Genomic DNA, 24,731 nt, shown 5'->3' with positions numbered 1-24,731 from the left:
TTAGTTCTAGACCTTGTGGCACCCATGGTGAAAGTTTCCTGTGGCACCCCGCCAGGTAAAATAGTTGGTGCGCACATCCCAAAACAGGGCAGTGGCTTCTTCATAGGGAAGGGGCATGCCCAGTTATCCCCCTGTACTTGTGCCCCCAGTTGATTTGCATCCTGTAGTAGTGCCCCCAGTTGATTTTCCCCCCCAGTAGCTGTTCCCCTTGTAGTTGTGCCCCCTGTAGATTTGCCACCAATAGTAGCGCTGCTTTGAAACCCTAAAAAAAAAAAAAAAAAAAAAATACACCAATACTTACCAGCCTTGCTCCTGCTTTTGGATTGCTGCTGCAATCTCCAAGGACCAGCTCCTCTCTGTGGGAGAGACATCATGACGTCTGCCATAGTAGTGCCGCATTTGACACTAGGAGTCAATTTTGATCTCTAGCGTCATTCAGTGGGCGCACACTGCAGCCGGCGGCAGGGTATTAGTAGTGGCTCTTGCCATGGCAGTGGTGGCACTTTGGGTTGCAGTGCCCAGGGCAAGAAGCCTGCTTGCCCGTGGCAAGAGCCGCTACTGCTGTGGATTTAGGAGAAAGTTATACAGCAACTATGTATTTTTACACGTAAAAAATAAAATCCCATATGTACAGGTAATCTGCATAGAACCATTTACAATGCACCTTACAGGTAGATTGTGACCAAGCATGCGATTAGGTGTGGGAGGCAGGCCAATTTGGTTAACCAGTGACTGATTATTGCACAACACTAGTGAAACCGTATTTTAGGACAATCTTTTAGTTCAGTTGTGGGGGACTGAATTTTAAAATGCCATGTTTCAAGCCAAGCTAATTATCAGAGACCCAATGAGCAGAGCTGCTAAAGTCTTACCACCCATAAAGTAGTTTACTACTCATTTATTCTTAGGACCAGATCACTGAAATCCTAATTGATCTGTTACTTTGCTCTGATGCACGTAGAAATATTTTAGTGGTACAGAATGCCAAAAATGGGCATGGTCATGTGTTGCGAGGGGGGCATGGCAACCTACTGCTAGTGGCTCCATGACACTAGCAGCATGGCCACACAACAGCCCCCTTTTTGTGTGTGGGGGATGAAGAATCTGGAGGCAAGGCTACAAATATATAATTCCTCCAGTGTAATAGAAATATTGTAATGCCCCCAATTTAATATATAGTAATGCCTCCATTATAAAACAGAAAATTACAGCCAGTCACTCCCAGTAACCCTGACAAAGTGGGAGGAGCCATCATGCACCATGGTCTTGTTGCTTTGTGGCACATTATAATTGTGGTAATTGCAAAGTGTGTGACAGGTGGTACTGCGTACTCACTGCCAAATTCTTAAGGGTACTCTGTACCTGCATACTTGCACTGCTGCTCTGATAACAGTTACATATTAAGGGAGCAACAATGGATGGAATGTATCAGAACATTTATCCTTGTGACTAGCATCAGGTTTTTCCCCCTTTACATCCCATAGAACTGCACAGGAAGTCTGCAATATTTGGTTACTAACACCCCTACCCCCATTCCAAGTGACATAACGTTAAAATTTATAAAGTTATGAACAAAGCTTCATCATGAACACAGACCATTACAGCAAAAATATTTAATATACAAAAATGCACAACATAGACTGTGTGGTGGCTGAAACAATTAATACAGGTTTACCTAAAAAGCATGTGTAAAAATATGAGTGAAAGTACACAGTAAAGCTACATGAAACATTTGCCACTACACATCAGTGATAGCCCACTTGGGTGAATTTGGTACGAAGTGACTGTAGACTGAAGTGCGGTCAATCGTCCCTATTAGCAGAGTCTGTCAAGTCAGCTTCTTCCTCCCCACGTGCGCAGCCAGCCGGCTGTGGGTAAAAAGGAACGACCAGCCAGTTTAGTGGTGTGTTATTAACCAAGTAAGCCATGACGTCATCCATAGAACTCTTCATCTTAGTGAATTGTTCCTTGCTGGTGGCTAAGAGGCCGTCAGACATGTCTCTGATGGAGGAGGCAGAACGGAAGTTCTGATAGACCTCAGTAGCCATGACACGGATGTTCTGAGCCTTGCTCTGGATGTTCTGCGGAAGGCCTTGGACACCGGTCACCAGGGAGAGACAGGTGGTTTGCAGTTGTAGAGTCAGATGCCGGGCAATAGTCAAAGTGCGTGATTCAATTTGCTGAAAAACCAGAAGTTACATGTTAGATCAGAGGTTCTCAAACTCGGTCCTCAGGGGCACACAGTGCATGTTTTGCAGGTCTCCTCACAGAATCTCAAGTGAAATAATTAGCTCCACCTGTGGACCTTTTAAAATGTGTCAGTGAGTAATTAATACACCTGTGCACCTGCAATACATGCACTGTGTGTGCCCCTGAGGACAGAGTTTGAGAATCTCTGTGTTAGCGTATCAGAGTAGTATTTCTATGCAGCCAATACTTAGACACCTGGCATGTACACCAGTAGAGGAGCTTACCTCCACGCTCTCAGCCTCCCCACTAGCTTGCTGTCCTGTGCTTTTAGTCCATTCCACCCACGTGTAGTACATCCTATCCTGAGCATCATGGATCTTCTGGTTGGCACCATTCATGTTCTTTCTTGCAAATTCAATCTAAAAGATGAGAAGCCTTTAATCACTTAATCTAGAAAAGGTTTATTCAGAAACACTGATTTTGATTATTATATAATGAAAGTCTTTGCCTAAAGTACATAAACACTATCCAATACCATTTCATTATTTTTTTCCTATAGCAATTTTTATGGTATACTGTGCATGAACTTGAAGTTATCAGTGGTCTTATATCAATATGGGATTCCATAATGAAGATTATTAAATTAGTCACTAATGGATATAGATGAAACAAAAAACCCCCAATATCAGATGATTGATATTCTGATAATCAATGCTCATTGGTGAATGCTGTTAAAGGAATCAGTGTTCCTATGACCTGGCAGCTGCTGGGTATTTAAAAGTGGGGAAATTGAAGTGCTGCACTGTACATTTCTGCAGCAGCTGTTCCACCACCAGGTGGCGGTGCTGCCAGCTTCCCGATACAGCAGTGTTGAGACACTCGTGAGAAACCAAGGGTGCAAACCACCACAATTAACGGCTGCTGGAATATAGACTTCCGGCAGCCACTCACTGGGTGTTGGACACATCAGATACAACCATGTCAGGGGTAGCCCAGCCATCACATCTGCTACAACCAGACCATGCAAGTGTTTATGAGCTCCTTTCTTCACCTTGAGCAAGATTCTAGATGTTGCTTCTTAGAAAATAAAAAAAATAATAGTCCTTTACTGCTACATGTATGGCAACAAAAGATGCTGGACAGGTGGTGGCCATGGTTACAAATCTGCAACTGACCAGATCAACGGTGTTCTGTAGCTGAGCAATGGCCTCCTGGCTCCGGCATTTGACATCCATCACTCGTGTCAGGGCTTGCCGATAAGCACGTTTACGGGCCTTGGTAGAGAGCGACCCCAAGCGAACGTAGTAACTTGGCTTTCCTGCTGCCACTTCAAACCCCTCTGTTTTTGTCGATTCCTTAACTGAAATATATAAAAGCTTGAAATACAATGAAGCCATTTAAATGTCTGACTTGGCTTTACAGCTGGCCTGTCAGTGGTCTAGTAAGAGTTGTATGGCTATAGTTATACTTTGTGGCCCAGTAGGCCAAGTGTTAGTTCATGAATATACTGCTCACATCAGTTCTGGCTTACCCAGCTCCTCGTCCGTGGGTGGCAGGTATTGTTCCAGGAGACTCTCCGATGTAGTCAGTGCAGCGTCCACACGGTTGCTCACCATCTGTGCTACACTGCTCCCCATAATGGTGCTAATGCCCCCATTCACAGCAGCCTTGGTCATCTCTACACCATCCTGCACAGCTCCCTTAGTTCTGCCAACTACTCCCGATATACTCTGTACAACCACATCCTTAACACCAAGAACTGCCTCAGAGGCAGTGGAGACCACCTAGAGGAGGACACAGGTACTGCAGAGAACATTTATACAACACACCTGTGTAACGCATGTTATCCTGTGTGTATGATATTCAGTTATATCTGTTGGGCTGTAAAGTTACCTTGTCAGTAGGCTGGTAGAGAATGGGCAGCTTCACCTCAATCTTATCCAATCCTATACATGCAATGTTGTTAGCCAGGGCAACTAAAGGGTTTATTAAAAAAAAAAAAAAAAAAAAAAGCCACTTATGAAACAATACATTGCACCAAACATGCATCTAAATGGAGTTGGCCATCAATGATATCAAATAGAGATCCAGTGGCTCTCCAACATAAATGGTACAGAGCCCCAATGTTATTGCCAGCACATGGAGCCTAATGCCACCCCCTGATTGGCCTGCAGCCCTGCGAGTAATAGATGGGGGTTAATGATCAGTGGGTGAAGCCATCAATTGTTATACAACATTGATGCTAACCACCAATGGAACCATCGATTGCTAGCCTAGTGATGTGCATCTTAGACCAGGGACAGCCAATATTTAGGCTACTTTCTATGCTAAGGTGATTTAAGATGGGCTTGTTCTTGCATAGTAGGAGACCTTATTTACAACATACAAGACCATAAATCAGCATTTTACTGCTATGCCAACTAAATCCAGTGCTCTCCTCATTGTAAGAGAAAACATACAAGAGGTAATTATCAGCAACTGGATGACAAGCAGAATACAGAGTACAGTACTTAATGTATGTGTATTTTAATTAAGGACATACTAGGCTGTAAAATACTGAAGTCTGTCCCGTGTGCGAGTACAGGGAAGTCAATAATGCATGACAGACTGGATCTAATATTGGTGGGGGGGGGGGGGGTGCATTTATCAAGGCTTGGAGACTGATCATGTAAACAGCCAAATATCTTTTAACCGACACTAATCTCTCATCTCTGGAAACTATCTTTAAGGAGGACACTTATCAAAGCTCAGACAGCAGAAAATACCAAAACCTACTCTGAGGCTCCAGTCTCTGCAGGATTGGCCTGGCACTGGTCACAGCCACCGACGTGATGGTCTTCACACTTCTCTCCGCTACATTGCACATAGATTTCAGGTAGGGGTGGTTATCTTTGGTGTGAATATAGGCAGAAGACACCATGTCATACGTTGAGCTCACCAAGGGGAGGTTGATCAATCTGACCACAACGTTCTACAGGAGAAACAGCCAGAGTTAGTCCAACACCGTACAGCTGGGTTCTTCTCTGAGCAGACCAGGAGGCTACACCTGGGGACAGGGCTCAGGGTGCACATTTACTGTTTTCAGTTGTGACCTATAACATTGGCAGTTACCACTCAGTTTTGGTTTGTTTTTAAACACACAAGTGTGAGTTTGAGATGCAGCAGTTGTGTAGTACACAGGTTACTAGGACCAGTAATATCACGACTACAGGTGGCCCAGTTGATTAATCAGGGACTGCAGCACACATTACACATGCAAGATCTGGCTGCACTGTTAAAGGGGGTTGTAGACCACCACCATTACTTAAAATGAACAGGGGCAAACATACACCTTTCTGTGCTTAAGTTAAATACAATGCTCCCAAACTGCAGTAAAAGTATGGTTTAGAAGAGTTTCCCCAAAGTCTGCAATTACAGTCCAGGTTTTAGTATCCATGCTTCACCACAGGTGACTCAATTAGTACCCCTGTCCATTTGATTTAATCTAGGCTCAAGCATAGATATCCTTAAAACCTGGACTGTAATGGTAGCATTTGGGGGTGGGTGGGGGACTGGTTTAGAGGAGCACACTAACTGCATAGGGCATGGCACACATCCCCAAATATTAAGTGTAAATAATCCCAATACAGGGCACGTGACCACCTACAGGAATCCCCATTACCATTCTCCAGCCTCACCTATACCATAGTGTCACCACACACTGTACTTACCTGCTGCTCTACTGTCTCTGCCATATTAAACAGTCAGCCTCCTAGGAAACATAAGATACACACATGTAAGAGCACAGAAGGCATCAGTTATTCAGGAATGGACATCACTGCCTGATGATTACAGACCATCAATGGTTCCCTTGCAACTACTAATATTTCAACTGCAGCATTCCAATGTTTGCAGCCATCAAATGGTAATGATTGGATGGTGTTCCAGTGGTTACCTGTCTTCCAATATCCTGAGCTCTGCACAACCTCCTGGCTCCTTCCTGACTGCTGCTCCCTACCTCAGGGCACCCTGGCTTTTATAGGGGCTGCCTCACATGTGACCTGCTCTGTCCCTCCCCTATCTAGGGCTCAGGAGGAGGAGTTACAGGTGTGGGTGCAGATCATTAGTGTCTCCTGTGAGCTCCATAAGTGTCTAACTACATTTCTGTGACATGGGGCAGATGTATTAAGCCTTGGAGAGAGATAAAGTGGAGAGAGATAAATAGGCTTACCATAATGTCCCTTTATATCTAAGCACTCATGGATTACACAGGTTCTCTAGCTGATTACAACCAGATGAAATGCAGACTTGATGTCAGCCAGCCCAGGGACAGTATGGTAAACCTAGAGATAAAGGGGCAAATGTATTAATCCTGGAGAAGTGATAAAGCAGTGATACGAGAAAGGTGATAACGCACCAGCCAATCATTACATATTTGAATAATGACAGTTAGGTGCTGATTGGCTGGTGCATTATCACCTTCTACTTATCACTGCTTTATCACTTCTCCAGGCTTAATACATCTGCCCCAAAGTACCAACCAACCAGCTCCTGACTGTCATTTTTCAAAAACAGCCTGTAACATGGCAGTTAGGAGCTGATTGGCTGGTAGTTTATCTCATCTACTTTATCTCTCTCTAGTCTCCAGGCTCTGATACATCTCCCCTTAGGTGTCTAATGGGCCATACACACTGGGCGATAATACTCAAAGATATAAACGATCTCGTTCATTAATGAACGAGATACCGTTCATATCTTTCAGTGTGGAGGCACCAGCAATGAACGATGCGTGGCTCTGCGCTCGTTCATCGCTGGTGCCCCGTCGCTTGTGCATGTAGGCCAATATGGATGATCTCGTCCATATTTGCCTGCACTGCTATGGAGCCAGGTGATGGGGGGGGTGACGAAACTTCACTCCCCCCGTCACTGCCCCCCCCCGCCGCTGGGTCGCCCGTCGGCCGTATCCGCCATCGGGCAGCTCGGTGGTGGATCGCGCAATGTGTAGAGCCCATTAGGCTAAGATTATCTGTCTTGGGAATGCAATGCTTACACAAACACCAATCTAAGACAGTGGCAGCTTTTTATTGTTCGTTGTTCCTAGGCACTGTTTTGTTCAGTCCTGGCTTTCATTACCTAGTGACTTGTCCTCCCCCGATTCATGATCAGTTTCCTCCGAGTTTCCCGATTTGAACTGATTTCCCGTTTCCCTCTGAGATGCTGTGTATCTAAAGGACCCAATTGCAGCATAGGCGGCTGTGTGACTGGTGCGTCGGTGTTCACTTGGGCGTCTGTGTTCACTGTAGGTTCACGGAGCGTTAGTGTACACTATTGGCATCTGGATCCACTCAGCATTCACTAACGTATTGATGGATCCTGGAAGCGGGGTTAAGTCTCCCTGTATCCCACTCTCCTGAGCCGGATGATACAGCACTAAGGGGGACATTTACTAAGCAGTGATAAGAGCGGAGAAGTGAGCCAGTGAAGAAGTTGCCCCATCAACCAATCAGCAGCTCTGAGTCTGTATCATTTTATAGTATGCAAATTATAGATGTTACTTCAGTGCTGATTGGTTGCCATGGGCACTTCTCCACTGGCTCACTTCTCCGCTCTTATCACTGCTTAGTAAATGTCCCCCAATGTCTCTACCTACCATCAAGTACGAGTAGTTGGATAAGTGCCTGATGCATATGAGTCTGTAAACTATTGGTGCTGTTTCTTTCGCTGTGCAACTGAATACGTCTGAAGTCATATATAAGGCAATGCAGTAATATGTTTCTACTACATACTTGAAATGTATTTTTAGTTGTTTATGTGCTCATATTGCTTATTTTAATAATGTATAACCTGTGACTGATTGCTAGTGTGATTGCTGACTTTACTATAATTCTGTCAGTTTTCTGTGTATTCCGATCCTCAATGCTGGTGCAAAGCAGGAAGAGATCAGATTGTATGTCACTTTAACAAGTTTTTAAGTGATTTCAATTATAATTTGTGTAGTTAACACTGTACAGGTGTGTGATTTATTTATCATGTCTAGGCAAGGGTGATGAGGATACACTCTCCCCAGCAGCACCAACACTCATTTCATGTTTGTCTTGCAAAGCTGGGTTAACCTCTCAGGATCTGGTTCAAAATGGATTATGTGCAAATTGTTTTAGCTTTCACCAAAGCCTCTTGAATAATCCAAGGCAGGCACAGGTTCAAGTTGATCCCCCATGGGCTTCTTTTGCACAGACATTATCCAGGACTGCTGAGCGGATAATGCCAGCTCCTTTACCAGTGATAGGTTACCCTATTAACCCTTACATGCAACATTCCCCTGAGGTTTATCACATCCAGTCCAGGAATGTGCTGCCTTTCAACAAAAACAGGCTGAAAGGCCTGTGGTAAGTAAATCACACAAACAGGAAACAACATCCTCACAGTCTACACATGTTTCAGATGAGGACTCCTTGGAGGATGAGGATTCCTCGCATTCTGGGTCTGCATACAGAGACAAGGAGGAAGGCCTCAGCTCAGTGGACAGACCTGAGCTATTTAGTACTATGAAAGCCATTCTATGCTTAGAGGAGGCAGCAGAGCCTTTGTTAAAATCCAAGACACCTGTGTTTAAACGTCCCAAAACAATCAGGGCTGAATTTCCGGGGGCCGGAACAGCTCACGGAGATTATGCAAGAGGCTTGGGTAACACCCAAGTAAGAATGTTGCCTGCCAATTAATATATTGGAACTTCGGGCTATATATATATGGCACTCTTTCAGGCAAAGACATTCTTCAGGGGAAACCAGTTTAAATTCGCTCAGACAATGCAACGACAGTAGCATACCTCAATCATCAGGAAGGAACTCACAGCCAATGAAGGAGGTAAGCAGTTCTAAGTGAGTTCTAAACTTTACACCCCGAGGTCTTCCAGACTCTGGTAGACAAGTGGGGGTTACCAGAGATAGATCTCATGGCTTCTCATCAGAACAACAAAGTTCCCACATAAAGGTCAAGGACAAAGGATCCCAAAGTGACCTTTGTGGATGCCCTGTCAGTAAGATGGGACTTTTGTCTGGCCCATGTGTTTCCACCAATCGCCCTATTGCCCAGGGTGATGCGAAAGGTAAAACAGGGAAAGGACACCGTGATACTAATAGCTCCAGCTTGGCCCAGAAGACATCAGTACACAGATCTGCAGAGTCTGTGGTGGATACTCCGTTCCTACTCCCTCAACGTCCAGATCTACTGTCTCAGGGTCCTTGCTATTACAAGCACTCGGATCAGCTGTCTATGATGGCATGTCTCTTGAGACTTCCATCCTGAAACAAAGAGGATTCTCACAACAGGTAGTTCGAACAATGCTTAGAGCAAGGAAACCTTCCTCAGCTCGCATTTATTACCAAATATTCAATGGTGTAGTGACAGGAAATTTGACCCAGGTCTTCAGAGTTTCCAGAGTCCAAGAATTCCTTCAGGCAGGAATGGATAAAGGTCTACAGGTGGCTTCCTTAAGAGTTCAGGTGTCAGCATTGACTATGGTTTAAAAAAAAATTGCTAACCTGCAGGACGTTTGCACTTTTTTTCCTAAGAAATGCTTCACATCCAACCTCTTTTTGTTCCTCCTACAGTTCCTTAGGATCTAAGTTTAGCCCTAAAGGCACTTCAAATTGCCCCTATTTGAACCACTGAAGCAAGTGGATCTTAAATGGTTGACAGTGAAAGTTCTATTTCTACTGGCTATTGCTTCAGCTAGAAGAGTTTCAGATTTAGGGGCATTGTTATGTCGTCCTCCTTTTCTGATATTTCATCCAGATAGAATGGTTCACAGTCCCAAATCTGGATATCTTCCTAAGGTGGTGTCTAATTTCCACCTTAAACTAAGAAATTGTAGTCCCGGCTTTCCAAGGGCTGGACCTTTCTGCGGGAGAGTCATCATTGGACGTAGTCTGTGCTTTAAGGATCTACGTGGATCGTACCTGTGCCATCAGAAAGATGGTCTGCTGACAAGCTGACACTGGCGAGGTGGCTTCAGATGACGATTTTAGAAGCATATTCTCAAGCTGATATCCCTATACCAGCTAAGGTCTCTGCTCACTCTACTCATAAGGTAGGCCCGTCATGGGCAGCACAATGTGGTGCTTCAGCTGAGCAGATATATAAGGCAGCCACATGGTCTTCCATTAACACATTCATTAAATATTATGCCTTTGCCTCTCAGGACGCTGCATTCTGTCTAATCAGGATCGTCCCCTCCACTAAAATTGCTTTGGGATATCTCAATATTTATCCTGTGGATAATCTGTGGACCCTGCAGGAGAAATAGTAGCTATGATAGACTTACCGTCGATAACTCTTTCACCTAAGTCCACAGTATCCACAGGGATCCCATACGATTTGAGGATCCTTACACCTACTAACCTCTTCCATCTTGTACAGAAGTGTGTTCTTCTCGCCTGATTAGGGCTCTCTATGACGCTCCTGCCTTAAGTTTTGGAAAACAGAATTGCCTCAGCCTGGAGGCGGGGATATAGGGGACTGGCCCATTACATTCTGGGAGGCCGAACGCTTTCGATCATTGGTGCCAATCCGCTGACACTACCTTATATCCCAATGTTATCCTGTGGATCAGGGCCGGTTCTAGACCTTGTGGCACCCATGGCGAAAGTTTCCTGTGGCACCCCCCAGGTAAAATACAGTTGGTGCGCGCATCCCAAAACAGGGGTGTGGCTTCTTCATAGGGAAGGGGCATACCCAGAGGCAGAACTCTGGGAGGCAACGGAGTCATCTGCCGCCGTGCTCCTGCTCTGAAGGGGGCACCTCTCCTCCCATTCTGTGACACCATTAAATTAAGTTGATAGCTGCTACTCTCTTATCAGTAGCCAATTGCCTCACTGGTCCCTGTACTACCCCTTTTCCACTAGAGTAGCACGGGTCGCAGCCGTGTCGCCTGACACGGCTGCGATCTGTGCTGCAGACAGCGCTCACCAACCCGGCACTTGCTGGGTTGGTAACGCGCTAGTGACGCGGCAGGGGCAGCGCTGGGAGATCACATGATCTCCCAGCGCCGCCCTCCCTATGCACTGTGAATGGGAGCCGCGTCGCCTCGACACGGCTCCCGTTCACACTAGACAGCTAGCCGGGTTGAACACGTGTTCAACCCGGCTAGCTACCAGGGTAGGATTCCCGGATCACTTGATCCGGGAATTTGCCGGGGGACCCGTTTCCACTAGGGAAAAACACGGGTAAATGCGCGCCCCCACGCATTTACCCGTGTTTTAAGGATCTAGTGGAAAAGGGGTATACCTTACAAGTCACACCCTTTTTATTATATTTTAGATACACATTTTACAAGTGTCATACCCAGGATTAGAAACCATAACCTATTACACTGGAAGCAGACACCTTACTGATGAAGCTGTTTGCTCCTCTATAGGAAATATGAGAATTCTAACTACATGAAGTTACTTCTCTGACAATTACACCATACTTACCGACTTTGTATTTCTCCTCTCCGGGAGAAGCCCGGAGAGGAGACGCTGCAGGTTTCTTCGCGGGGCGGGGCCGGACTGTGACACCACTAAGCCCCGCCCCCACATCGGGAAATGCCGCGATTCGCGGTTCCGCGAAAAGGGGGCGGGGCTAAAATGACACGATTTGCGTCATTTTAACCCCTTCTCCACCCGACGGACCCGCGAATGCGGGAGGTTATCTCTCCATCCTGCCCGCATCACTAGGGTGCGAGCAGGATGGGGGAGACCTGCCCACTCTTCCGGGGGTGCGGGGGGCTACCCCAAAAAACGGGAGCCTCCCACAGCTTCCGGGAGAGTAGGTAAGTATGAATTACGCGTAACTTCGTATAGTAAGAATTCTCCTGCTTCCTATACAGGAGCAAATAACTCCATCAGTAAAGTGGGGGGGCACCAATATTTATCTCACCTCTGGCCTACTGGGACGAACTTACGCCACTGGGCATACCCACAGTTATCTCCCTGTACTTGTGCCCCCAGTAGCTGTACCCCCAGTTAATTTCCCCCCCAGTAGCTATTCCTCCTGTAGCAGTGACCCCAGTTGATTTGCATTCTGTAGCAGTGCCCCCAGTTAATTTCCCCCCAGTAGTTGTGCCCCTAGTAGATTTGCCCCAATAGTAGTGCCCCCTGTAGATTTGCCCCCAATAGTAGCGCCGCTTTGAAACCCTAAAAAAAAACAAAAAAAAAAACACAAATACTTACCAGCCTTGCTCCTGCTTCTGGACCGCTGCTGCTGTCGTCTCCGGGTGCCAGCTCCTCTATGTGGGAGTGACATCATGACGTCTCTGCCATAGCAGCGCTGCATTGACACTAGGGGTCAATTTTGACCTCTAGCATCAGTCAGCGACACCGGCAGCAGCGGGCGCACACAGCGCCCACTGCAGCTGGGGGCAGGGGATTAGTAGCGGCTCTTGCCATGGCGGCGGTGGTGCCCTCGGGGTAGCAGTTTTGTTTCAAGCCAAGTTAGTTGTCGGAGACCCAATGAGCCGAGCCCTGAGGAACAGAACAGACATGACAGGTTATGACTCCACTGTACAAGTTATGGAACATAGGTGGTCATTCCGAGTTGATCGCTCGCTTGCAGTTTTTAGCAGCTGTGCAAACCAGTGGCATGCGGTGAGGTCAATGGCTGGTGAGGCACTACAGCCATAATGTCCGCCGGATTCTGCCGATGACCCCTACCGCCGCCGAGCCTATGCCCGCTACTGCCTCTGAGCCGATGCCTGCTGCCACCGCCAATGGTTTACAAACTTGCCCACCATCAACTGACCCAGCCCTCCTCCACTAATTTGCATCTCAATCCGATGCCGCCAATGCCCGCTGCCTGCCTGCTCATCATACTTGTGATATATTGTACATTTTTATAGAAAAAAAATAAAAATTAGTGTTTGGGACTGGGAAGGGAGTGGGAGGAGGACATGAATGCAATTTTGTTGTCCAGGGCTTCTATTAACTTAATGGAGAAGGGTCTGAATGGGTTAAAAAAAATTTTTTTTAAATGCGTGAGGTCCCCCTTCCTAAGTATAACCAGCCTCGGGCTCCTTGAGCTGGTCCTGGTTGTTTAAATACTGGGAAAAAATTGAACAAGGGTTCCCCGTATTTAGACAACCAGCACCGGGCTCTTAGACCAGTCCTGGTTCCAAAAATACGGGGGACAAAAGATGTAGGGGTCCCCCGTATTTTTAAAACCAGCACCGGGCTCCACTAGCCAGGGACATAATGCCACAGCCGGGGGATACATTTATGTAGGTCCCTGCGGCCGTAGCATTACCCCCCCAACTAGTCACCCCTGGCCGGGGTTCCCTGGAGGAGTGGGGACCCCTTTAATCAAGGGGTCCCCCCCTCCAAGCACCCAAGGGCCAGGGGTACAGCCCGAGGCTGTCCCCAGCACCCCTGGGCGGTGGGTGCCAGGCTGATAGCCATAAGTGTGTAAAAAAAAAAGAATATTGTTTTTTGTTGAACCTCAAGTACCAGCATGCGGGGAAATAATGGGCCCGCTGGTACCTGTAGTTCTACAACAAAAAAAATACCCAAATAAAAACACAACACACACACTGTGAAAGTAAAAATGTATTAAAACACACTTACACATACTTACCTACATCCCACGCCGGTCACTTCCACTTGTCCATATAGAATCCAATAGGTAGTTCCTGTAAAAATGAGAGATTACTTACCTACATCCCACGCCGGTCACGTCCACTTGTCCAGTATAATGAGAGGCGGATTGGCCATAGGGTTTACAGGGAAGCTTCCCGGTGGGCCGACGCACCCGTGGGGCCTGTTTTGTTTGAGGACATGTGGTCCTTTTTATAGACATAATGAATAAGATGCAAAATAATTTGCTTATATAAGAAAATTACTTTGCCACTTAGCCTGTGATTGCAGATGATCTAGTGTATGCTCTGTCTGCCTGCTTGGCTGACATATAAGATTGAGTAAATAGTGATTGGGATATGGTTGGTGTAATAAGCAAGAAAATATCTTTCTTAAGAATGATGTAGTTTCCTAAATTCTGAAGGTGTATCATATAATGTGCTCATAAAATTTAATTTTCTTTTTAACTTCCCCCTTGATGCTGGACATGCCCACTATCTGGAAAGTCTTGGGGGGTGGGTGCTGCTGCCATGGCCCATGGCTAGACCTTACACCTCTGGTGCTGCCCATGTGGGGCCACTAGTACAAATTTTTCCAGGGCCGCTTTTTGTTCCCAATCCGACCCCGAGTATAATCCAATAGGCCGGTACCTGTAAAAATTAAAATTATACTTACAAATGAAGTAATCCACAAGAGGAGAGAGAGAGAGAGAGAGAGAAATAGAGAGAAATGAATGAATATTATGCACTCGCTGACGCGGAAGGACGTTAGCACAGACAGGGGAGAGTGTTGCTGCTGGCTGAGAGGGTGGAGCAGGCGCCCCCAATAGTTGTGAGCCCAGTAGCTGTGCCCCCAGTAGCAGTGCCCCGAGTAGTTGTGACCCCTGTAGTTGTGCCCCTTGTAGCTGTGCCCCCAGTAGCTGTGCCCCTTGTGGCTGTGCCCCCAGTAGTTGTGACCCCTGTAACTGTGCCCCCAGTGGCTGTGCCCCCAGTAGTTGTGACCCCTGTAATTGTGCCCCTTGTAGCTGTGCCCCCAGTCGCTGTGCCCCCTGTAGCTTTGGCCCCAGTAGCTGTGCCCCCAGTAGTTGTGCCCCCTGTAACTGTGCCCCAGTAGTTGTAACCCCTGTAATTGTGCCCCAGTAGCGTACCCCTTGTGGCTGTGCCCCCAGTAGTTGTGACCCCTGTAACTGTGCCCCCAGTAGCTGTGCCCCCAGTTGTTGTGACCCCTGTAATTGTGCCCCTTGTAGCTGCGCCCCCTGTCGCTGTGCCCCTTGTAGTTGTGCCCCCAGTTGCTGTGCCCCTTGTAGTGGTGCCCCATTGTGGTGCCCCCAGTTGCTGTGCCCCTTGTAGTGGTGCCCCCAGTTGCTGTGCCCCTTGTAGTGGTGCCCCCACTTGCTGTGCCCCTTGTAGTGGTGCCCCCACTTGCTGTGCCCCTTGTAGTGGTGCCCCAAAGTTGCTGTGCCCCTTGTAGTGGTGCCCCCAACACAAACACATAAAAAAAAAATACACACACAATACTTACCGATCCTGCAGCGCTGTCCTCCATCTCCGTCCGCCGGCTCGTACCTGCTGTACTATGGGAGAGACGTCATGACTCACGACGTCTCTCCCTTAGTAGCGCCGCTCAGACACCAGGGGTCAATTATGACCTCTGGTGTCAGTCAGCGGCGCTGGCTGCAGCGGGCGCCCACACAGCCCACGGCGCCTGCTGCAGCCGGGAAGGGGGATCGCTAGTGATTGGACAGCGGATCCAGCACTGGATCCACTGGGCCAATCACATCTGGGGCAGTGACAGGGGCGTGCATTCATCGGGGCTGAATGCACGCCCCTGTCTTTGAGGCACCTGTAGTGGTGCCGCTTCTCCATTCTTTTTCAGTGGGCTTTCAAAGCCATTGCTGCACCCCGCCCCCCCCCCCGCCCCCCACTGCCCGGACTTTAATGTTAGCAGCGGGAGGCACCTCTCCGGCTGCCTCCCACCCTAACATGCAGCCACAGTAATAGGGGAAAAATGATTCCAATAATAAAAGAAGATATTTATCACAGACTCTGTGATAAATATCTTCTTTTTATTATTTCAATCATTATGACAGGGGAGGCACTGCCTCCCCTGCCTCCCCGTCACTGGTGCAAACGCTATACCGACTCCCACTGGGAGTATATTTTAGCTTAGCAGAAGTGCGAACGAAAGGATCGCAGAGCGACGGCAAAGTTTTTTTTGTGCAGTTTCAGAGTAGCTCAAAACCTACTCAGCGCTTGCAATCACTTCAGACTGTTCAGTTCCTGTTTTGACGTCACAAACATACCCTGCATTCGCCCAGCCACACCTGCATTTTTTTCTGGCACGCCTGCGTTTTTACACACACTCCCTGAAAATGGTCAGTTGCCACCCAGAAACACCCACTTCATGTCAATCACTCTGCGGCCAGCAGTGCGACTGAAAAGCGTCGCTAGACCCTGCGTGAAACTACATTGTTCATTGTAATAATAAGTCACGCATACGTGCCATTTTTTTGCCTCAACACTGCACAGCAAACTAATGCAGCTAGCGATCAACTCAGAATGACCACCATAAGCAATGTATTAGGGGCTTTAGCCAGAGCCGGCCCTAGCCAATATGATGCCCTAGGCAAGATTTTGGCTGGTTCCACCTCTGACCTTGCACCTCTTTCCCAGCACATCACCCCTCACCCATAACAGTCCTTATTTTGGTGTTTACTTTGTACCCCCTATATTTTAAATAGGAACAGTTCACACATTTGGTGCACAGCCCAAAAAGGGGTGTGTTTTTTCTGGCAAGGGGCATGGCCACACAATAGTAACCCCAATTCAAATTACACCACACAGAACTGCAACTTTATTCACATTTGATCATGCGATAGTGTCCACCACAGTAGTATCACTGTACCTTATAAATGTTACTCCTCACAGTAGAGCCCCTTATTCACAATACATCACACTGAATTGCTCCTTATTCACATTACACCACACCATATTGCTCTTTATTCACATTAGATGACACAGTAATGCCCTTTCTATATGCAATGCCACATAGTAGAGCACCTTAAACACATAATGCCACACATTAGTAATGCATTTATACACATAATGCCACACAGTAATGCCCCTTACACATATTAGACACATTATTAATGTCCTTATAAACCTAATGCACCTTACACATTATGACAACCTTTATTAATGCCCTTTTACACATAATTCCCTTACACACATGCTGCACATTATTAATGCCCTTATACACATAATGACACACACAGTGCCCCTTACACATATGTTGCACATTATTAAATCATTTTTACATGACACACAATGCTGCTTACACATATTTCGAACACTACTGCACAACCAACCCACTCACATGCACACAGCCACTAACACTGTGACCTCTGCCTCTGATTGGATACAGATGTGTCCTCATAAATCTTGCCTCAATGCTAACGTGGGCACCTTTTTTTTTAATGAAAATGCATCTTACTTGCATTGCTATGTGGCTAGGATGCACAAGCAGCTCCTGCTGATTAAAATGATATGCAGCATGCCTTTATACTGTGTGAGACTGTGGCTGTATATGCCAATGGCCAGCTCTGGCTTTAGCCCTGAAGCCCAATTGTGTAATGAGTTTCTGCTTAAGTCTTACCACCCATAAAGTAGATTACTGAAGTCCTAATTGATCAAATACTTTGCTCTGATGCAGTTGTGCAAGTAGAAATATTCTTAGTGGTACAGAGTGCCAAAAAATGGGTGTGGACATGTCATGAGGGGGTGTGGCCACATGCTGCTAGTGGGAGTGGCTACATGACAGCCCCTTTTTTTTGGGGGGGGGGGGGGAGAAATCTGGGGGCAAAGCTACAAATATATAGTAATGCCTCCAGTATAATATATGTACGGATACCTCCTGTATAATAGCAATATATTGTAATGCCCCCAATTTAACAATATAGTAATACCTCCATTATAATAGGAAAATACAGCCACTGTCGCACTCCCAGTAACCCTGACAGTGGTGGGGAGGGGGGGGGACCCGTCGTGCTGCCAAGCACCATGGTCTTGCTGCTTTGTGGCACATTATAATCGTGGTAATGGCAAAGTGTGTGGCAGGTGGTACCGAGTACCTGCTGCCAAATTATTAAGGGTACTCCATACCCGAGCCTACCCACATACTTGCACTGCTGCTCTGATGTCAGTTACATATTAAGGGAGCAACAATGGATGTAATGTATCAGAACATTTATCCTTGTGACTGGCATCAGGCTTTTCCCCTTTATACCCCATAGAACTGCACAGGAAGTCTGCAATATTTGGTTACCTGCACCCTAACCCCCATTCCAAGTGCCATAACGTTAAAATTTATGAAGTTGTGTACAAAGCTTCATCATGAACACAAACCATTACCGCAAAAATATTTAATATACAAAAGTGCACAACATAAGTGACAGTGTGGTGGATGAAACAATTAATACAGGTTTATCTAAAAAGCATTTGTGTAAAAATACAAGTGAAAGTATACAGTAAAGCTACATGAAACATTTGCCACTACACATCGGTGATAGCCCACTTGGGTGAATTTGGTACAAAGTGACTGTAGACTGAAGTGCGATCAATCATCCCTATTAGTAGAATCTGTCACATCAGCTTCTTGCTCCCCATGTGGGTAGCCAGCCATCTGTGGGTAAAAAGGACCAACCAGCCAGTTTAGTGGTGTGTTATTAACCAAGTAATCCATGACATCATCCATAGAACTCTTCATCTTGGTGAATTGCTCCTTGCTGGTGGCTAAGAGGCCATCAGACAGGTCTCTGATGGAGGAAGCAGAACGGAAGTTCCGATAGACCTCTGTAGCCATGACACTGATGTTCTGAGCCTTGCTCTGGATGTTCTGCGGAAGGCCTTGGACACCGGTCACCAGGGAGAGACAGGTGGTTTGCAGTTGTAGAGTCAGATGCCGGGCAATAGTCAAAGTGCGTGATTCAATTTGCTGAAAAACCGGAAGTTACAGGTTAGAAATAATACTCTGATGCTCTATGTGTTACTTATTCAGTACTTGGACACCTGGCATGTACACCAGTAAAGGAGTGTACCTCCACGCTCTCAGCCTCCCCACTAGCTTGCTGTCCTGTGCTTTTAGTCCATTCCACCCACGTGTGGTACATCCTATTCTGAGCATCATGGATCTTCTGGTTGGCACCATTCATGTTCTTTCTTGCAAATTCAATCTAAAAGATGAGATCCTTTAATCACTTAAACTGGAAAAGGTTTATTTAGAAACTGATTTTTTGATTATATAATGAACGTGTCTTTGCCTAAAGTACATAAACACTACCCAATACCATTTCATGATTTTTTTTTTTATAGCAATTTTTATGGTATACTGTGCATGAATTTGAAGTTATCAGTGGTCTTGTATCAATATAGGATTCCATAATGAAGATTTCATTAAATTAGTCATTAATGGATATACATGAAACGGGAAAACCCCCAATATCAGATGATCGATATTCTGATAATCAATGCTCATCTGTGAATGTGTGAAAGGCAGCAGTGTTCCTATGACCTAGCAGCTGCTGGGTATTTAAAAATGGGGAAGTGGAAGTGCTGCAGTGTACATTTCTGCAGCAGCTGTTCCTCCACCACCAGGTGGCGGTGCTGCCAGCTTCCCGATACAGCAGTGTTTGAGACACTGGTGAGAAACCAAGGGTGCAAACCACCACGATTAACTAAAACAAAAACAAATGAGAGGATAGATCAAAGGCAATAAATAGAATGAATTTTGATATACGTCACATGGTATGATGTCCTTTTGGATATTCACTCTTTCAATTGTCTCATGATATCCAGATGAGAAACATGAAAAAAAGAGAGATAGTACACATACATGGGTGGTATTGCTTTCAACACTAAATGAACAACCTATGAGTGTCCAGAAAAACGAAGCCTAAAGTGCCGGACCCAACTTAATAGTAGATGAGAATAGTATCTCGCCAATATTTTGTGGACATACCCAAACTCACATCAAAATATATAAGAACAGGTGTATAAAAGGTATCTTTAAGCTGCTATATCCCACGTGATGTAACACAGAAAGAGCTATTTCAGAAGACGTACCCTACTCACTTTGGAGGGGGATTAGTTCCACGTATAAAGGTATCTTTCAAGCCAGGATCAGGAATGACATCAACGATAATTCAAAGGGTTTTTATTAAAAGTTCGTAAAACAGCAATCTGATGTTTTTCTATGTGGTTTCCACTCTCTGGTTTCACCAACGACGTTTCGACCTCCTGGGTCTTTTTCAAGGTAGTCGAAACTCTGTTACATCACGTGGGATAATAGCAGCTTAAAGATACCTTTATACACCTGTTCTTATATATTTTGATGTGAGTTTCGGTACGTCCACAAAATATTAGCAAATTGGTGGCGAGATACTATTCTCATCTACTATCAAGTTGGGTCCGGCACTTTAGGCTTCGTTTTTCTGGACACTCATAGGTTGTTCATTTAGTGTTGAAAGCAATACCACCCATGTATGTGTACTCTTTTTCATGTTTGACATCTGGATATCATGAGACAATTGAAAGAGTGAATATCCAAAAGGACATCATACCATGTGACGTATATCAAAATTCATTCTATTTGTTATCGCCTTTGATCTATCCTCTCATTTGTTTTTTCTTAGAATATTGTTTTTGATCTGTTATTTGGACTGATCTGTTGAGGATCTAGATTGGGCTGACAACTCTTTGCGCCAGGAATTTACACTGCTGTGTTTTTTTATCACCACGATTAACGGCTGCTGGAATATTTCCAGCAGCCACGCACTGGGTGTTGGACGCATCAGATACAACCATGTCAGGGGTAGCCCAGCCGTCACATCTGCTACATCCAGACCATGGAATTGTTTATGAGCTCCTTTCTTCACCTTGAGCAAGATTCTAAATGTTGCTTCTTAGAAAGAAATAGTCCTTTACAGCTACAGGTATGGCAACAAAAGGGATACTGGACAGGTGGTGGCCATGGTTATAAATCTGCAACTGACCAGATCAACGGTGTTCTGTAGCTGAGCCATGGCCTCCTGGCTCCGGCATTTGACATCCATCACTCGTGTCAAGGCTTGCTGATAAGCACGTTTACGGGCCTTGGTAGAGAGTGACCCCAAGCGAACGTAGTAACTTGACTTTCCTGCTGCCACTTCAAACCCCTCTGTTTTTGTAGATTCCTTCGCTGAAAATATATAGAAGCTTGAAATATAACAAATCCATTTAAATGTCCGACTTGGCTTTACAGCTGGCCTGTCAGTGGCCTAGTAAGAGTTGTGTGGCTATTGTTATACTTTGTGTCCCAGTAGTCCAAGTGTTAGTTCATGTATATACTGCTCACATCAGTTCCGGCTTACCCAGCTCCTCGTCTGTGGGTGGCAGGTATTGTTCCAGGAGACTCTCCGATGTCGTCAGTGCAGTGTCCACACGGCTGCTCACCATCTGCGCTACACGGCTCCCCATAACGGTGCTAATGCCCCCATTCACAGCAGCCTTGGTCATCTCTACACCATCCTGCACAGCTCCCTTAGTTCTGCCAACTACTCCCGATATACTCTGTACAACCACATCCTTAGCACCAAGAACTGCCTCAGAGGCAGTGGAGACCACCTAGAGGAGGACACAGGTACTGCAGATGACATTTATACAACACGCCTGTGTAATGCATGTTATCCTATGTGTAGGATATTCAGGTATAGCTGCTGGGCTGTAAAGTTACCTTGTCAGTAGGCTGATAGAGAATGGGCAGCTTCACCTCAATCTTATCCAATCCTATACATGCAATGTTGTTAGCCAGGGCAACTAAAGGGTTTGACAAAGAAAAGAAAAAAGCCACTTATGAAACAGTACATAGCACCAAGTATGCATCTAAATTGAGTTGGCCATCAATGACTACAAACAATCGAATATAGAGATCCAATGGCTCTCCAACATAAATGGTACAGAGCCCCAATGTTATTGCAAGCACATGGGGCCTAATGCCACCCCCTGATTGGCCTGCAGCCCTGCGAGTAATAGATGGGGGTTAATGATCAGTGGGTGAAGCCATCAATTGTTATACAACATTGATGCTAACCCACCAATGGTACCATCAATTGCTAGCCTAGTGATGTGTATCTTAGACCAGGGACAGCCAATATTTAGGCTACTTTCTATGCCAAGGTGATTTAAGATGGGCTTGTTTTTTGCATAGTAGGAGACCGAATTTACAACATACAAGACCATAAATCAGCATTTTACTGCTACACCAACTAAATCCAGGGCTAATCCTCATTGTAAGAGAAAACATAAGAGGTAATTATCAGCAACTGGATGACAAGCAGAATACAGAGTACAGTACTTAATGTATGTGTATTTTAATTAAGGACGTACTAGGCTGTCAAATACGGACAAGTCTGTCCACAGTGAGTACAGGGAAGTCAATAATGCATGACAGACTGGATCTAATATTGGGTGGGCGGGGGGTATTTATCAAAGTTTGGAGACTGATAAAGAAACAGCCAGTTAGCCTTTAATTGCCACTAAAGTCTCAACTCTGAGCTTTGATAAGTGTCCTCCTTAAAGATAGTTTCCAGACACAGCAGAAAGTCTCAAAACCTACTCTGAGGCTCCAGTCTCTGCAGGATTGGCCTGGCGCTGGTCACAGCCACCGACGTGATGTTCTCCACACTCCACTCCATTGCACACAGATTTGAGGTAGGGGCGATTATCTTTGGCGTTGATATAGGCAGAAGACACCATGTCATACGTTGAGCTCACCAAGGGGAGGTTGATCAACCTGAGCACAACGTTCTACAGGAGAAACAGCCAGAGTTAGTCCAACACCGTACAGCTGGGTTCTTCTCTGAGCAGACCAGGAGGCTACACCTGTGGACAGGGCTCAGGGTGCACATTTACGGTTTACAGTTGTGACCTATATCATTGGCAATTACCACTCAGTTTTGGTTTGTTTTTAAACACAAAAGTGAGTTTTAGATGCAGCAGTTGCATAGTACACAGGTTACTAGGACCAGTAATATCACAACTACAGGTGGCCCAGTTGATCAGTCAGGGACTGCAGCACACATTGCACATGCAACATCTGGCTGCACTGTTAGAGGGGGTTGTAGACCACCACCATTACTTAAAATGAACAGGAGCAAACATACACCATTCTGTGCCTAGTCTACATACAATGCTTCCAAACTGCACTCCAAGTTTTAGTATCCATGCTTCACCACAGGTGACTCAATTAGTACCCTAGTCCATTTGATTTAATCATCTAGGTTCAAGCATAGATATTCTTAAAACCTGGACTGTAACAGTAGCATTTGGGAGGGGAGGGGGTGTGACTGGTTTAGAGGCGCACACTACTAACCGCATAGGGCATGAGGCGAACAAGCATATATCCCTGAATATCAAGTGTAAATACTCCCAATACAGGGCATGTGACCACCTACAGTAACCCACATTACCATTCTCCAGCCTCACATATACCATAGTGTCACCACACACTGTACTTACCTGCTGCTCTACTGTCTCTGCCATATTAACAGTCAGCCACCTAGGAAACATAAGATACACACATGTAAGAGCACAGAAGGCAGCAGTTATTCAGGGATGGACATCACTGCCTGATGGTTACAGACCATCAATGGTTCCCTTACAACTAGGGAGGCCAATCCCGGGATCAGGATCGGCGGGATCCCAGGATTTGGACCCAAAAATGCCGGGATTTGAATCCCAGGATTGGAGCCTCCAATCCCGGGATTAGAGTGCGCATGCACAGTTTTACCGGACAGCGCTGAGCACTATAGCACAGCGCTGCCCGGCTGTCAGCAATGTAGTTACATCAGCTATGAGGACACGCACTGACCGCGCTGGCGGCATTTCAAACGTAGCACTGGCCAATCAGAGCTGGCAGACCTCACTACACACCCACCCTCCCACTGCTCCCTACACCCACTCTCCCGCAGCTCCCTACACCCACCCTCCCTTGCTCCCTACATCCACCCTGCCTTACTGCCCTCCACATATACTTTCCCTGCTCCCTACTGCAATCCCGGGAATGAGCATTTTTTAATCCCAAATCCCAGCATTGAAAAAAAAACACCCCAGGATTGGCCTCCCTACTTACAACTACTAATATATCAAACATTCAATGGCAGCATTCCAATGTTTGCAGCTATCAAATGGTGATGATTGGATGGTGTTCTAGTGGTTACCTGTATTCCAGTATCCTGACCTCTGCACAACCTCCTGGCTCCTTCCTGACTGCTGCTCCCTGCCTCAGGGCACCCTGGCTTTTATAGGGGCTGCCTCACATGTGACCTGCTCTGTCCCTCCCCTATCTAGGGCTCAGGAGGAGGAGTTACAGGTATGGGTGCAGATCATTAGTGTCTCCTGTCAGCTCCATAAGTGTCTAACTACATTTCTGTGACATGGGGCAGATGTACTAAGCCTTGGAGAGAGATAAAGTGGAGAAAGATAAATAGGCTAATCATAATGTCCCTTTAAATCTAAGCACTCATGGATTACACAGGTTCTCTAGCTGATTACAACCAGATGAAATGCAGACTTGACGTCAGCCAGCCCAGGGACAGTATGGTAAACCTAGAGATAAAGGGGTATATGCAATTGCGGTCGAATTCCCAAAATTGTCGAAAAACGGGAATTTTTCGCCCCCCCCAAAAAATCGACAATGCAATTCAGTACTTTCCGTCAAAAAAACTGACTTTCAAAATTCGACTTTTTGAAATTCGACTTTTGTCAAATTCGACTTTTCTGCAATGGTACAAATGCGGCAATTCGCCAAAAGTATATTCAATTGAAGTTTGGAAATTCGACAACAGTGCTTTTAGACAGTAAATTCATCATTTTCAATCCGCCACACTTTGGTGAGTAAAACGAATAAAAAAAAATTAAAACA

General features: G+C 45.9%; 1 protein-coding gene and 1 pseudogene across 1 annotated transcript; both read right to left on the bottom strand.

The window, feature by feature from the left end:
- Positions 1-1,598: 1,598 nt before the first annotated feature.
- Positions 1,599-6,211, bottom strand: LOC135055078 (perilipin-2-like). The gene is made up of 8 exons (XM_063958713.1): positions 6,125-6,211; positions 5,901-5,941; positions 4,966-5,161; positions 4,084-4,166; positions 3,722-3,974; positions 3,366-3,550; positions 2,475-2,609; positions 1,599-2,180 (listed from the first exon to the last, which is right to left on the bottom strand). The coding sequence occupies exons 2-8, from the start codon at positions 5,922-5,924 to the stop codon at positions 1,803-1,805; spliced, it is 1,254 nt and encodes a 417-aa protein (XP_063814783.1). The 5' UTR covers positions 5,925-5,941; positions 6,125-6,211; the 3' UTR covers positions 1,599-1,802.
- Positions 6,212-18,180: 11,969 nt separating this feature from the next.
- LOC135055130 (perilipin-2-like) lies at positions 18,181-24,072 on the bottom strand (annotated as a pseudogene).
- Between the last annotated feature and the right edge of the window lie 659 nt (positions 24,073-24,731).

The sequence above is a fragment of the Pseudophryne corroboree genome, chromosome 1 (assembly GCF_028390025.1).
Source record: "Pseudophryne corroboree isolate aPseCor3 chromosome 1, aPseCor3.hap2, whole genome shotgun sequence".
NCBI lineage: Eukaryota > Metazoa > Chordata > Amphibia > Anura > Myobatrachidae > Pseudophryne > Pseudophryne corroboree.
Note: the sequence above shows the minus strand (reverse complement) of the source record. Positions and strands in the feature narration are given on the sequence as shown.